Genomic DNA, 16488 nt, shown 5'->3' with positions numbered 1-16488 from the left:
ACCTACACAGGATTTTTTTTTTTTTTTTAAATAGTAATATTTTTGAGTTGATTTACAAAAATAGAAATTCTATTTCCAGTTTTAGAAACATGGTATAACTAGAATTTCAAAAACCGGTTTGCCACTTTTCACGCCAAGTCGGCGTTTCAAAATCTGGTTTCGGTCCACTTTTGCCAAATGGTCAGATAACCATGCACTTTATGCTACCCGTGTCCTAAACCGGCCTTTGAAAGGCCAGTTTGCAGGCTTTTTTAATTTCGCTAGATTCTCTTTCCTTTTACCATTCATTTATACCACATCTTCCTATTTCAAAACAACACAACTACAATTACATTTCAAAAACCAAAAAATGTCTAGTTTCGAAAATGATGGATGGAAATACCTTCTTGATGTTGATGATTCCGACCTCACTTATTTAGGTTCGCAACAAACTCAACCTGTATGTGTTGTATAAAATATGTCTTGATATGTGTTGCATACTTGTATCAAGACATGCATGAACACATTGATTCGAATTGATCAAAGTACCACCACTAACAATATTATATGAACATGTATACATTAATTGAAGATGTATCAATTGGATTCGATCAAGCTAGGGTTTAGGAGACTTGTATAAAAACCCGATCTAGATAAAAGAATAATGTTAAATATGTCGAAACAACCTGTCTCCAATAAATAAAACTCCAACATTGGCATGTATATCATCATCAGCATGAATGAACATTTCATGCCAATTTAACAGCTGAAAACTACCATATCCCACAAGCACTTGCAAATTCTTAAGAAAAAGTACACATACTCTCCAAAACATTTATTCAAATAGTAGTTATAATTAGTAAAATAAATAGTTCAACGAAACTAAGGTTTCTGCATCATTTCATTCTCAGCAAGAAAACAACATCCTCGAATTTTCATTCCCCAAATAGCAACTTCTAGAAACTTCCAAACACAAAAACCACCCTTTTCAAGAACACCATTCTCGTGCATTCTGAAACATCTTCAACCATGGGCTCGGCCCTTTCTTCTCAACATCCCAATGCTTACGGTACCACGGAAACTGTCACATCATAAAACATCGCTCTGGGTGCGGCATCATCGCCAGATGTCGCCCGTTCGGCGAACAGATCGCCGCCACACCTGATGGAGACACGTTTAGATTAAACGGGTACTCCTCCGTCACTTTACCATCATCATCACAATATCTAATCGGAGCCAAATCCGAACCCAAAACACGATCTAAAATCTTTTTATCCGGAAAATAAGCCTTTCCTTCACCATGTGCGGCCCACACACCTAACGTACTACCTTCCATTCCTTTAAACATTATAGTCGATGACTCTTTAATCGTCACACTAGTGAACCGGCATTCAAATTTTTCTGACTCGCTATGAACAAACCTAGGTTGTGCCAGGTCACCATCACCGACTTGTTGTGTTATGTTGACTTAAACAAGAAACAAAGTGGGGTCAGCAACAATGTCACATTTGGTGACTTAAAGTCACATTTGGTGAGGTTATATGTCAAAACGTGATAATTAAGTTCGAGCATACAAGGAGTTCTTGGAAATCTTGATGTCACCAATGGTGACATATTGTCACCAGATGTGAGGTTTAACTTCTCCAGCAAATCAAGAAACACGTATTCTTTTCCAAATTGCCCTATAAATATAATCCCCATGTAACCTGTAAATGTGTGCACGAAAATAATAAAGAAAAATAGCTGGTTTGCATCTGTGAACTAAACACTTCTCCGTGTTTGGAGTTGGGATAAATCCTTGTGTCGTTTATGCTTTTATTTATCGTTCTTATGCTTTAATTATTCGTTTGTCGTTCGTGGGTTTGGTGAATGGTTTAAATCACCTGTCTTGTTGGGTCCCAAATTCCTGACAGTGCGGCCCACACACCTAACGTACTACCTTCCATTCCTTTAAACATTATAGTCGGTGACTCTTTAATCGTCACGCTAGTGAAACGGCATTCAAATTTTCCCGACTCGTTATGAACAAACCTAGGCTGTGCCAGGTCACCATCACCGACTTGTGGGCCCTGGATCCAACCTAGTAAAGCCAATGAGTTGACACCCTGTTACAAACTCCAAGACTAAACGTATCATCCCGATTGTAAAACTCTTGAAATTGACTTATAAGTGGCTTTTAAACCGTATAGAAGCAGCCCATCCTTTTGCGGACCCAAGCACATCTGTGTAACTAAACCCGCCCACAAACACAATACCACGAAACTAGCTTAACGAAACCGACCCGTTTAAAAGATCCGACATCGTAACATCCCACGGTTCGAAACCCGGTGCGAAAAACGCGGCCGACATCTCTCGGTCCCCGTTACTACCCTCTTCTCGAATCACTGCTACTTTCTGTTTCGTGCCATCTGTCATGTAATTTTTGTCGGTAAATTTTGGGGTAAACGATAAATTCCATGTGGGTTCATGTCGATTTTTTAATCCTTCTTTTTCCATTATTACAGAAGATGCCAATTTTGATACGTTTCGAGATGAAAACTTGTTTTTTCCCAAATATCTCGAAGATCGGATGTTTTTTCATCTAGATGTTTAAGACCGTCGATTTTTAACTCGATTTTCAGTTCATCGATGTTGCACCACCACCCATTCCAATTCTATAAGCGGGCCCACCAATTTTCACAACTAACATCCCGATTTCGGGCTCCCCTTATTCTATATGCGTGTGATCAATTTAACCGATACCAGCACTAAACATAATCGGTTTGACCCATCCTCGTCTCTCAACACTCGGTAATCTCATATCGAACGTTCTCGTGTACCCTTGAATCATCGGTTCACCGAATTTATTCCCGTAATCGGACGCACCGTTACTCGCATCGATAAGTATTTGAAGTAGTGAAGTTAAGTTTTCATGATACTCAAACAAAGCATCTTCCCATGGGGCATACGCCCCCTCAATATTAAGATTACCAGCACAATAACCAGATGTAGAAGCCACAACAAACGACCCGCGACCCGGGGTACGGTGCAACAGCGCACGGGATATTATGAGTCTCTGTTGTAAACGGAATATCAAGATCACGAGCACTTGGGCTCAATGGAGACGTTGACCCCGGTTGACTCTGTCTCAACGGGTTTGCTAAAACCCTTTGATTGCACTCGAGTTGTCCTTAAACCCAATGACAGAGTTATTAGGGTTCACCTTTAAAGTATTCTTGATCATCAAAAGCTAAGCCCATTTTTTGATTAATCACTTCTAAAGCTTTTTGCCCCTTTTCCATAACAGGAACCGAAAAAACCTCTTCGGGAACAACACTCGTTTTAAACGAAACGCGTCTTTCGGGATACACACATTCAGTCATTCAGTCATGCACCATTGCAGCAAAATCATTAATATGAGTATCCGAAAGTACAAATTCATCTTTAACATACAAAAGCTATCTTCTTGATCGTTCTAACCGGTTAATTTCGATTAACCCACAAGCTTGACATATAGACACAGCGTTTGTAGACCACGCTGTTGTAAACGAAAGCCTGGGACCCACTTCAACAATCGTTGTCTTAAACCCTTCTGTTGTCTCCTTCGATATAAAACTTTCAAACCCTAAAATCTCTGGCTCATATGTTTCTCTTAAAATCCACTTAAGTATCGAAAGCTGATCTTTTGAAAGACTCCCATTAACACCAATATTAAAACACTGTTCTGTTTTCAAACTAACAATTTGATCTGAATTCTTTGTTTGAATCGATTTGAGTAACTCTATATTCGCGCTTTATTGCATAAACGGTGTTCGATAAAAGTGAATCGCTTTTCAGCAACTAAACCTTCAACGGAACTAGACCTAACTAACTCTAACCGAGCAACAACGGAACCACATCACCTGAACCAATTAGCAAAACAAAACGGGCGAGACATAATCAAACAATTACGACGATAAACAAACGTGTAAACAACATCTAACAAACAACCCAACTATAATAGAACACCAAAGAAGCCAAATTAGCCAGCATCGAACCACCCTTCTGGTTCCTTTCATTTAACCGTGACGTCATCCCATCTATCTTATCTGCGAAAATATTTGCCGAAAGACGTCGGTTCCTTGATACGATCTTATAAATATTACTCCGTATTATTATATTATGTACAACAACAACAACAACAACAACAACAACAACAACAAAACCCAATACCACATGAGTGGTGTATGGGGGAGGTGAGATGTAGACAATCCTTCCCCTATCCGAGAATAAAAGAGAAGTCATTTTTCCACCTAGAGTGAAACACTCTCAAAAGTGGAGAAAGTCATCCCTCTCTCTATTCGATGAATAGAGAGATTGCTTCCGAGTGGACCTCCGGCCAGTAAGTAGGAAAAAAATTTAAAAAAATAAAAATTAAAAATAAAATAATAAAATAAAATAAAATTGAGACGCCATGAAAATGGTAGAATCAAATTTCCATGGGTTTTAAATCCTGCATGGAATTCAATTTAGGTTCTAAGCGGCAGTCAAGACGCCAATAATTCGACGCTTGCTGTTGACTCAAAAAATAGGCATAAAGCCATATCGAACCATCTATTATATTATGTACCTACTACTCAAAATTAGTCGTTTGATCATATTTAATGTTATCGAGTTAACATGTTTTAGGGATGATAACTTACTTCTATAATGTTGGAAAAATAGAAGTGATGATTGGTCGTTTTCTGTGGTATAAATCAATATCGTGTCAATTGGAGTCAAACGACCCTGACATGGGGAAGTCTCGCCTTCGCGGGATATAACCTTGCGGTCGCGAGGTTGGCCATTTTTACATTAGGGATAGATTCTGGTCGCAAGATTTAGAAGGAAAAAAAATAGAAAATTTGGTCTGTTTAAATGTGTAACCAATATGATTATATGCCGAGCAAGGTAGTATGTATATATTTGTATATATGTTATAGTGATGAACTGATCGAGCATTTTATCTGTGAAGGGGTCAGTGCTCATATAGAATAGACAAAATCTTAATTAGAACCAAATAACATGTCCTCTAATCAGAATTAACATGTTTAATAAAAACTAAAAAGGCATATTTACTTAGATTCGATCTTTGCCAAATGCCAATCAAAGAAATCTCAAACAACAGTAATTAAAGGCTTAACTTTGTAAATCATAATACAACTATAGATATAGATTCTTAGGTTCATTGAATAGAGCGGTTCCTTAAGAATTTAACTATCTAAATCGAGTTGAAAAAATTGCCCTAACAAATAATATAAGCTATACAAATAATGACAACTAACGTTATATCAATAAACATAAATATATCCTTAGAATTACATACCATAATAATTAATATTAATTATGTACAAAAAATAATAAATAATACAAAAATAATAATTATATACCAAATACAATATGATCAATGGTTGATGTTGGCCCTACACTAAGGCATTTCGTTAAAAATATCACAAATTTCATACTGGCATGCACAAACTTTGTATTGCTATGCATGCGGCAAGTATAATGTGTTCAATTTGAACCTAATACTTGATGCAAGCATAACAGTACAAAGTTTGTGCATGCATAGCGATACAAAGTCTGTGATATGTCTAACAAAATGCCCTTAGTGTATGGTCAACATCAGCCATGGATAAAGGATTACTACTTAATTTCCTACCACAAAATCCTATCAAACTAATGGCTGATGGTCGAATCACGATACTTGGATGACGATAGCAATTGACATGTTCACTAATACAATGACACGAAGCACCAAAAGAAGTAACCATGATGCTATAAAAGTAACAATAGAAAGCAAATACATGAGCTTAGCGATGAACACTTCTATTAAAAAAGATTCGCATTCACATAAGGAATTTGAGCGCATCGACTTTCACTTCCAGCTAAGGAATTTGAGGAATTCGAGATTAGACGACCACCCAACTCATACCACTAGTCATATGAGTTGACCCAAATAGAACATAACACTAAATTAGAAATATTAAAAAAAAAAAAAAAAAAAAACAATTCTTGTGAATTTAATAAGTTGCAGTAATCATTGCAACAATGAAAACATATTTTTATGTGTAACCTCTTTGAAAAAAAAATACTACTTGAATACAAACTATTACTAATATTTTAATCTCTAATAATTTTGTTAACAAAACTAGTTTCACGGGTCTTGAAACTAGTTTATTTTCAAACACATACACTATAAATGAAGTATTGATCCCCATTATTGTAGTCCACTTCTTTATCATGTAAATGTTACTCCGTCTTATTTAACAAAACTGATCGTAACTGGCGGTAAAAAATATTATATAAGAAAAATCAACAAAAATAAATACCTAAGAAAATTAAAAATTTACATATTTACCTGCTTTTTAAAACTCAAAAACACATCATATTTATAACTCTTGTGATTAGATGATGTCGAATAAGACGCCATTGAAGGTTTGCTTTATGGATCATGATATACCTCATCTTTGCTCGAATAAATTTAGTAAACTGCAAATTAAAAGGATTAGATATATAACATAACATGACTTTCGTAACTATATATTATTTGTTAAAATTTAATTTACTTGATCAATATTAGGGTTCGTGTCTTGTTTCGATAAAAAAAAAATTAGTCGTTACACAAAAAACATGAATATGATAATGTATTTAAATCAAGGTTTGTGGGCATACTTGTGAAATCCAACAAAGAAGGTATATGTTGTGTTTACAGAGTACCAACCAAGAAGACGGAACAAGAAATAAAAGAGATAATCTGTGAAAAAAACATTCCAATTCAATATCATATTAGATTTAATATAAAAACTGATTATTCACAAACAAACATCTTGTTTAAAACAGAAATCAAGTAACCGTTGAATACAGTTCTTCCAAATAGATAAACACCCATGGCCAAAATCAAATTTTAAAAAAATTTGAGCGATACAACAAATGATTCATTTTTCATCATACACTTACACGAAAATGGAATTATAGACTTTACACATTAACAGTTTTGCAACAAAAAAAAGGCCGAAGCGGCAGTTGCAACTGAAATTCGAGGGTTAACGACGGTCAGAGATGGTCAGCAACGGTAAACAGCTGCCTGTAAACGTTTTTTTAAAATTAAAAGCTTTAAAACTAGGATTGCCTTCTGCGTTTTTTTTTTTAAACTAAAAATTTAGACATTCAGTAAAATTCATTAAGAATATAGGTGCAGGTCCCGAATGCATTCAGTAAACACCAAAAAATCTGGTCATTAACACCCTTGAGTACATTAGTGCAGGTCCCATATACATCATGTATGCACCAGGAGTCCTAGACATTCATACACCCACGAGTACATAGATCTAAAACTTTTAGCAAATAATTTAAAAGAACATGTAAACTAACACTTTCATAGTAGTATATAAACATAATTGTATGAATTATTCATATTCCACATATGGTATAGAACCCTAATTTCAAGAATAACTGAGACAAAACGAATTGATGACCAAACCCTAAGTTAATTTCAAATTAAAATCGCACCTGATGAAAAAACTAGAAGAGTTGAGCTGAATTGAAGCTTATATTTAACGCAATTACAAAACCCTCGCACTTCAATTTCAAATGAGCTTAGTAAGTAGTAACCCTCGCCTACTTTCTACTTCAGATCAGAATTTCAGTTTGTGTTTCGGAAGCGTGTAGACAACGTATTTGTTTGACCTAAACACTTGTTTAGAGTTATTGGGCTTTTTAAAGGTAATTGGGCCCAAACGGGTTTAGAGAAATTAAAACAAAAAGAGGAAACTGTACAAATTTTTTTATAATAGTTTTTTACCCCACTTATCTGTGTTTGGAAACCAAAAATATTATTAAGCGCAGACCTACATAACTATTAATCCGTATTATACTAATAATTGTAAACAATAAATAACAATACTATACTATAATACTGGAGATGAACTTGTAGACGTTTTTCATGTGATTTGCACAATAATTGATGAAGCAAGAGCAATAGAGGGAGTTGGGGTTTTTGTATTTTAACTTCTGTGAAAATTTTAATGCCTCACTAATTAAACTAAACGGGAGGGCTAGAATTGAAAGTTGCTACATATAGTCACTAAAATAAATTAATTGGTACTTGGTACAAAAGTTCTTGGGGTGGCAGGAGCCCACCCATGCCCTACATATCCTTCGCCATTGGGTACGGTTCAATTATTTTTAGTGTTGTTTTCGGGTTCGGTCCTGACCAAAGAGGCAAAATGTGGACCGAAAACCAGACCAAAGAGGCAAAATGTGGACCGAAGACTACACCAAAATAGCTCGATTCAGTTCGGATACGCTCGGTTCCTTATTTTTAGTTTGGTTCTTCGGTTTTTCTCGAACCGTGCACACCCTACGAAACCTACACGACGTCCACGAAGACGTCGTGTAGGTTTCTAGATGTGCAATCTAATTAGTTGCTTACTGCAAGTAAATAATCATAACCGGATGATCGGTTGATAATTTTAAGGTGCATAGATCCAACTAATCAATTTAGTACTAACGACTTCTTACACGTTCCTTGGTATGGATCAATTGATAATAATATAAAATTTGTAATATATGTTTCATCATGTAGTGGGAAGGCATCTAATTGCTTAGTAAATTTTTTGGCACACTTGTTCCACTTCCGTTACCAAACTCTCATGAGTTCTCAATATTATCAGGAAGGATGTGTGTTGTATAGAATATGTCTTGATATGTGTTGTATACTTGTATCAAGACATGCATGAACACATTGAATCGAATTGATCAAACTACCACCACAAACAATTATATATGAACATGTATACATTAATTGAATATGTATCAATTGGATTCGATCAAGCTAGGGTTTAGGAGACTTGTATAAAAACCCGATCCAGATAATATAATGTCAAATATGTCGAAACAACCTGTCTCCAATAGATAAAACTCCAACATTGGCATGTATCATCATATCATAAATGAACATCTCATTCCATTTTAACAGCTAAATGAACATAGATTTGATCAAAGACAATAATTGGAACATCTTCTGCATACATGCAGTTTTAAAACCATACATCTTTTCAAAACTTTTATTCAAATAGTTATAAAATAAGTAAAGATAAAACCCTTCAACAAAACTAAGGTTTCTTCATCATCTAAGTTTCAAAACCACCCTTTCAAGAACACCATTCTCGTGCATTTTGAAACATCTTCAACCACGGGCTCGGCCCTTTCTTCTCAACATCCCAATTCTTCGGGTACCACGGAAACTGCCACATCATAAAACACCGCTCCGGGTGCGGCATCATTGCCAGATGCCGCCCGTTCGGCGAACAAATCGCAGCCACACCTAACGGAGACCCGTTTAGGTTAAACGGATACTCTTCCGTCACTTTACCATCATCATCACAATATCTAACTGGAGCCAAAGCCGAACACAAAACCCGATCCAAAATCTTATTATCCGGAAAATACGCCTTTCCTTCACCATGCGCGGCCCACACACCCAACGTACTACCTTCCATTCCTTTAAACATGATAGCCGGTGACTCTTTAATTGTCACACTAGTGAACCGGCACTCGAATTTTCCCGACTCGTTATGAACAAACCTAGGCTGTGCCAGGTCACCATCACCAACTTGTGGGCCCGGGATCCAACCTAGTAAAGCCATGAGTTGACACCCGTTACAAACTCCAAGACTAAATGTATCATCCCGATTATAAAACTCTTGAAATTGACTTATAAGCGGCTTGTTAAACCGTATAGAAGCAGCCCATCCTTTTGCTGACCCGAGCACATCCGCGTAACTAAACCCGCCCACAAACACAATACCACGAAACTCGGATAACGAAACGGACCCGTTTAAAAGATCCGACATCGTAACATCCCACGGTTCAAAACCCGACGCGTAAAACGCGGCTGACATCTCTCGGTCCCCGTTACTACCCTCTTCTCGAATCACTGCTACTTTCGGTTTCGTGCCAGCTGTCATGTAACGTTCGTCGGTAAATTTGGGTGTAAACGATAAACGCCACGCGGGTTCATGTCGATTTTTTAATCCTTCTTTTTCCATAATTACAGAAGCTGCCAATTTTTGATACGTCTCGAGATGAAAACTTGTTTCTTCCCAAATATCTAGAAGATCGGATGTTTTTTCGTCTAGATGTTTAAGCCCGTCGATTTGTAACCCGATTTTCGGTTCATCGGTTACTTTTCCGATGATGTCAGCAAAGACGTTACGGTTTTTAAGGATTTCGGTTACCTTGTTGAGGTTGAGTTTGCTAATTTCGAGCACGAGACCGAGTTCTTCAGAATATAGGGTTTCGAAAATGCTTTTTCCGTTTGAATTTAATGTGATTTGAGCACCGCAGTTTCCGGCGAAGGCCATTTCGAGTACGGTGACGATAAGGCCGCCGTCGCTGATGTCATGGCCGGCAGATATTAAGTCGTCCGTTATAAGATCTTGGACGACTTCAAAAACGGTCTTCAAATATGACACGTCATCAAGATCGGGACATTCATCCCCAATTTGGTCAAACACCTGTGCAATATATAATGGATTAGTTATCTGAATGGTGGTAATTTCGATCCATTTACTTATAAAAGGATCGAGATATGTTGTGTTTCTACTAAAATGGATAAATAAAATAAGTAGCTAAACAAGAGACGGGTCAGATGGGTCAAGGTTAACTACCATATTTACATTCTTTGAAACCACATCCGTTTTTGGCTACAAAACAGAAGGTCAAATTTGTTTTGAATTTTGTGTGCATATCATTTGTTATATGTGATGGTTTGTAACTGGACTGGAGTTGTCTGATTTATAAATTACATCTTTTTAGCCTATGATTTGAGTATACATGAAGTAATTTTGAAACTGCATGTGCAATAAACCATAACACTTCACTTCACATCCTAAATTCATTTAACCTAAATGACCTGTTAATAAAACCAAAGTCGAACACAAGCCTAGAATCTAGTTTTATTCAAAAGATACCCAAAATAATTTGAAACTTTAAATTAACACATATTATAAAAACTCTCCTATAGCAACTCTCCTATATGTATGCTCATGATAACTGACATATCATCTTATATTTTATTATCATCAGTCACTCAAAATCTACTATAAAAATATATCATTTACAGTTTTAGCTTATAGAAAAACATTTAAAAAAACATATAACATATAATGTTTGAAAAACGTGCAGTAAATTTTTCCAACACAAATGACAACAGATATGCAGTAAAGAAACTGCATATGTACAGTAGTAGCTATACCTGGCAATCGGGTCAGGTTGGGTCGGTTTGGGTAATGGGTCAAAACGGTTTTGGGTTGAAATGGGTCATGGGTCAAATGGGTAAAAATTTCAATCGGGTCCAAACAGGTCAGGTTGGGTCGGTTTGGGTAACAGGCTGAAACGGGTAATGGGTAAAATAGGTCCAAACGGGTCAAATAGGTCCAAACGGGTCATATACTTTTACATTTGATCTTTTATATTTATTATATTGTTTTAGTTATATTTATATATATATATTATATATATATATATATATATATATATATATATATATATATATATATATATATATATATACATAACTTGTTATACTCGACCCATTTGACCCATTCACAAGACCCATTAGACCTATCTTTATTTATTGAACTTTAGAATTTGATACCTATTTGACCCGTTCTTTTATATTTTGTATTGGATCCAATAGGTTGAAGAAAAACTCATTGGACCTTTTTTAAGTTTTGGTTTACATTGTTGGACCTAGTTTTTTTCAAAACCCAATTGACCCGAAAGCTTGACCCATTTGACCCAAATTCGAGAGTAAGGGTCTCAATTGCCAGGTACACTATAAATATACCATATACAGTTTTAGCTCACAGAAAAGCAATTAAAAAGCATAAAACGGATAATGTTTGAAAAACATGCAGTAAATTTTTCCAGCACAAATAACATCAGATATGCAGTACAGAAACTGCATATGTACAGTACTTCTTAAAAAAAATACTGCATAAAAAAAAGAATGAAAATAAGAACGAGTACCTGAGCAAGAGCAGATCCACCTAAACGCCGTTTACCTTTAGCCAAATCAATATGAATCAGTACACCATCATCTTTAAGCTTCAAATCAGGCGTTACAATTTTCGTGATATCCGGACACGTTGCGTACGCACTAATAACAAGATTCCCAGGAGCCTTAACAACTTCTCCCGACACACGAGCCGCCATCGAAAGACTATCTTTACCACCATCAATTGCAATACCAAGTTCAATCATAGCATCTGATAAAGCAACTGCAGCATCATACATATCTGCACCTTCACCATCAAGTTTAGCAGCATACATCCAGTTACCACTCGCTTTCACATCACCCAAGGTGGTAATCTTCGCCCAAACAAGATTGGTTAAGGCCTCACCAACAGCCAAACGAGCCATTGCTTTTGGGTCAAGTAACCCTTTAATGGGCTGTTCCCCGATCGCACACGCGCCACCCGTGTAGTCAGTAAACGTTTGAGCAATAACCGCCACGTCAGCAAGAGGTATCTGTAACGGGCCAACGGTTTGTTGCTGTGCCACAAGACCCGTTACACACCTATCCACTTTTGTTGTTAAAAACCTTTTAGAACAAATTGAAGGCAACCTTAAAACCCGTTTTAAAGAATCCATTAACGTAATCCCGGGAGCTATATCAAGAGGCTCACGAACATTTTCAATATGGTTAAACACAAACGTCTTTTGTGGCATGTCTCCAAGTACCTTTTCGAGCTCGAGGTCAACCGCGGGTCGCGGTTGAGGAAGCCCGTTTGACTTTGACTTTTCGATTGCGTGACTATCGATTAACCGTACGTACCCTTTACCGTCAATTGTTCCAATAACCGCCATTGAAACCCGCTCTCGTTTACAAATCGACTCCAAAAGATCCCGACTTTTCGCGTTTACCAAAATCGCATCTTGTTCTTGATACTCGGCACCCCAAATTTCCAAAACCGACATTGTATGATCGCCAACCACAATAGCCCGTATATCAATCGTTGCACCTTTAGGATAAATAATCTCCTTCACAACATTACAATTACCACCCGCACCTTGATCGTGTATACTAACAATTGGGTTATTCTCGCCCATTTCGACACAAGCACGAACGACCCGGTACAGCTTTTGCGCCATCTCAGCATCGCCACGCTGTACAGCGTTAAAATCCAGCTCAGCATCATTCTGACCACTAACCATACTCGATGCTGCACCACCACCCATTCCGATTCTATAAGCGGGCCCACCAATTTTCACAACTAACATCCCGATTTCGGGCCCACCTTTTTCAATATGTGTGTGATCAATTTGACCGATACCCGCACTAAACATAATCGGTTTGACCCATCCTCGTCTTTCACCACTCGGTAATCTCATATCGAACGTTCTCGTGTACCCTTGAATCATCGGTTCACCGAATTTATTCCCGTAATCGGACGCACCGTTACTCGCATCGATAAGTATTTGAAGTGGGGCCGCTAAGTTTTCGGGATACTCAAACGAAGCATCTTCCCAGGGGGCATACGCCCCCTCAATATTAAGATTACCAACACAATAACCAGATGTAGAAGCTACCACAAATGACCCGCGACCCGTTGCGTGTGTATCCCTAATACGACCTCCCGCGCCCGTTTCCGCACCGGGGTACGGTGCAACTGCGCACGGGAAATTATGAGTCTCGGCTGTAAACAGAATATCAAGATCACGAGTACTCGGGCTCAATGGAGACGTTGACCCGGGCTGACTCGGTCTCAACGGGTTCGCTAAAAACCCTTTAATTGCACTCGAGTTGTCCTTAAACCCGATTACAGAGTTATTAGGGTTCACCTTTAAAGTATTCTTTACAATCTGCATAAGAGTTTGACCCATCGGTTGACCATCTATAACAATCTTCCCGGTAAAAAACCAATGCCTGCTGTGCTCACTGTTCGATTGTGCCATATCAAAAAGCTCAACGTTTGTCGGGTCCCGTTTAATATCCTCCTTGAACAGATTAGTGTACATGGGTAAATCTTGATCATCAAATGCTAACCCCATTTTTTGATTAATCTCTTCTAATGCTTTCTGACCCTTTTCCATAACAGGAACCGAATAAACCTCTTCGGGGACCACACTCGTTCTAAACGAAACGAGTCTTTCGGGATACACACATTCAGTCATTCGATCGTGTACCATTGCAGCAAAATCGTTAATTTGACTATCTGAAAGTACACTTTTATCTTTAACATACAAAAGATACCTCCTTGATCGTTCTAACCGGTTAATTTCGGTTAACCCACAAGCCTGGCATATGGACACAGCGTTTGTAGACCACGCTGTTGTAAACGAAAGCCTGGGACCCACTTCAACAATCGTTGTTTTAAACCCTTCTTTAGTCTCCTTTGATATAAAACTTTCAACCCCTAAATTTTCAGGCTCGTATGTTTCTCTTAAAAGCCATTTAAGTACCGAAAGCTGATCTTTTGAAAGATTCCCATTAACCCCAATATTGAAACACTGTTCGGTTTTCAAACCCACAATCTGATCTGAAATCTTGGTTTGAATCGATTTGAGTAACTCTTGATTCGCGCTTTCTTGCATAAACGGTGTTCGATAAAAGTGAATCACTTTTTCATTAACTAAACCTTCAACATCACCCACCTCTTGAGCATCTACTGATAAAACAGCCTTAACTTTCTCAGAGGCATTTCGTCGAACACCTTTGCTGTATAATTTCACCGACTTGTTTAGTTTCCTTTGTGATGAACCAAAAAGCAGATGGGAAATTTTACTTTTTGGCAAAGGTTTTGGCAAGAAAAAGTTATGATTACTTGAACCCTGAAATCATCCAAACAAACAAAAAAAAGTTCAATTTTTTACACGGATTACTATCATTTGAAAAATAAAGACAACTTAATAAACTTTACATTATTAACAACAAAACGAGATACAATACTTACTTGTAAAAACTCAGCTGCTGTAATCTCCAATGGTGCAACCATTATTGCATAAATAAGAATCAAACTGTAATAAAACATAAAAAATAAAAAGATTCAATCTTTAGTAGCTTTCATTGACATATAATTGATTGTAAGAAGACAGATAAACTCCTTCAAAGACAGATAAAAGATGAAATTGAACTGAATTAAACATCCAAAACCGATAAAAGTTGCCATTTATCAACGATTTCACATGATTCATTATTAAATCTGTAGTAAGTTTGAGTTCGAAGAACTAATTAATAACTGGTAAGTATTGAATCAAACTCATTAAGCTTTCGAAAATGCTACAGCTAGTGAACCGTTTTACTTAATTTTCATAAATGAATTAATGAATATCAAACAGTACACAACATTAGTAACTTAGTTATCGACTGAGCATCAATGAATATTAATCGACTACTATAGTATATAAATAATATCCATTGATGAATATCAGTCATACAGAATACAAGCCATTCATTTATTAAAATCAATATTCGTTAATGAACATCATCAGTAATAAAAAATTGAAGATAAGATAGGAGTGTACCTTGATTAAACTTTCGGTATTAGCAGGTGCTTGATTATGGAGGAATTAAACGGTGTAGTTTGGATGAGTTCTATACCTACAGCGCAGGAAGCAAAGGTAGCGTTGAGTTGAGCCGAACATGAAAAGTTGAAAACAAAGATACTGATTAAAACGAGGGTTTCTGTAACTTGGAGGTTTTAATTTGGTCCTTCAACTATTTCTAAGTTTTTATTTTTGCCCCTAGACTTTTTTCTATCTTAATTATGATCGTAATAATAATTAAGGATTCTCAAAAAGTTAATATTACATTGAACTTGAAGGGTCCTTAATTATTGCCCGTAGATCTAATTATGAACACTATAATCCGTAATTATGATCATGATTTAATTTGGTCCTTCAACTATTTCTAAGTTTTTTATTCGATCCTTTTTTACTTTTACTCGGTACAATATAATTTTTTGGACAAAGTAAAATCACTTGAGTAGATTTCATATAATATAGGAGTAACAAATTGTGAAGAAAAAAAAACCAAAAGATGTTTAAAAGAATTACATAATGCGTATTTTAATTGTGTTCTTGTTTATATAACTGTTCAATTATTGCTTACAAAAATATACTTTTGTATATCATATTTTTGAACGAAAATGTTGAACTCTTATTACGTATCTGTAGTAGATATACTTTCAAGTACACGATTCATATTAAAATGGAATTTAGTTTCATTTCATCGTAATCATTAATATCTTCAGAATTGAAGTCAGCTAGTATTTTTACTAATTAGATGGTATAAGTTTATGTTCTTCATGAGTAGCATAGTGTTTTTTCTCATGTGTAAAAGGTTATGATTAGGATTTAGTAAAAAGTGACATAAAAATCCAACACCAATCATTTATGATCAAAATTAAGGATTAAATTGAAACTTAAAAAAACTATAGGGCAAAAGTTGGCATGAGTGGAATATCATTATATCAAGGAGTTGGATGCTTGTGTTCTCTAAAA

At 36.4% G+C, this 16488-nt stretch overlaps 1 protein-coding gene and 1 pseudogene across 1 annotated transcript; both read right to left on the bottom strand.

The window, feature by feature from the left end:
• Positions 1-967: 967 nt before the first annotated feature.
• LOC139848472 (probable phosphoribosylformylglycinamidine synthase, chloroplastic/mitochondrial) lies at positions 968-4032 on the bottom strand (annotated as a pseudogene).
• A 4925-nt stretch (positions 4033-8957) lies between these two features.
• LOC139846546 (probable phosphoribosylformylglycinamidine synthase, chloroplastic/mitochondrial) lies at positions 8958-15637 on the bottom strand. The gene is made up of 4 exons (XM_071836026.1): positions 15511-15637; positions 14940-15003; positions 12013-14817; positions 8958-10496 (listed from the first exon to the last, which is right to left on the bottom strand). Exons 2-4 carry the CDS (start codon positions 14979-14981, stop codon positions 9132-9134), a joined length of 4212 nt encoding a protein of 1403 aa, XP_071692127.1. The 5' UTR covers positions 14982-15003; positions 15511-15637; the 3' UTR covers positions 8958-9131.
• Positions 15638-16488: the final 851 nt, after the last annotated feature.

Source organism: Rutidosis leptorrhynchoides, chromosome 5 (genome assembly GCF_046630445.1).
Source record: "Rutidosis leptorrhynchoides isolate AG116_Rl617_1_P2 chromosome 5, CSIRO_AGI_Rlap_v1, whole genome shotgun sequence".
Classification (NCBI taxonomy): domain Eukaryota; kingdom Viridiplantae; phylum Streptophyta; class Magnoliopsida; order Asterales; family Asteraceae; genus Rutidosis; species Rutidosis leptorrhynchoides.
The sequence above is the reverse complement of the archived record's forward strand: the minus strand, read 5'-3'. Positions and strand labels throughout refer to the sequence as shown.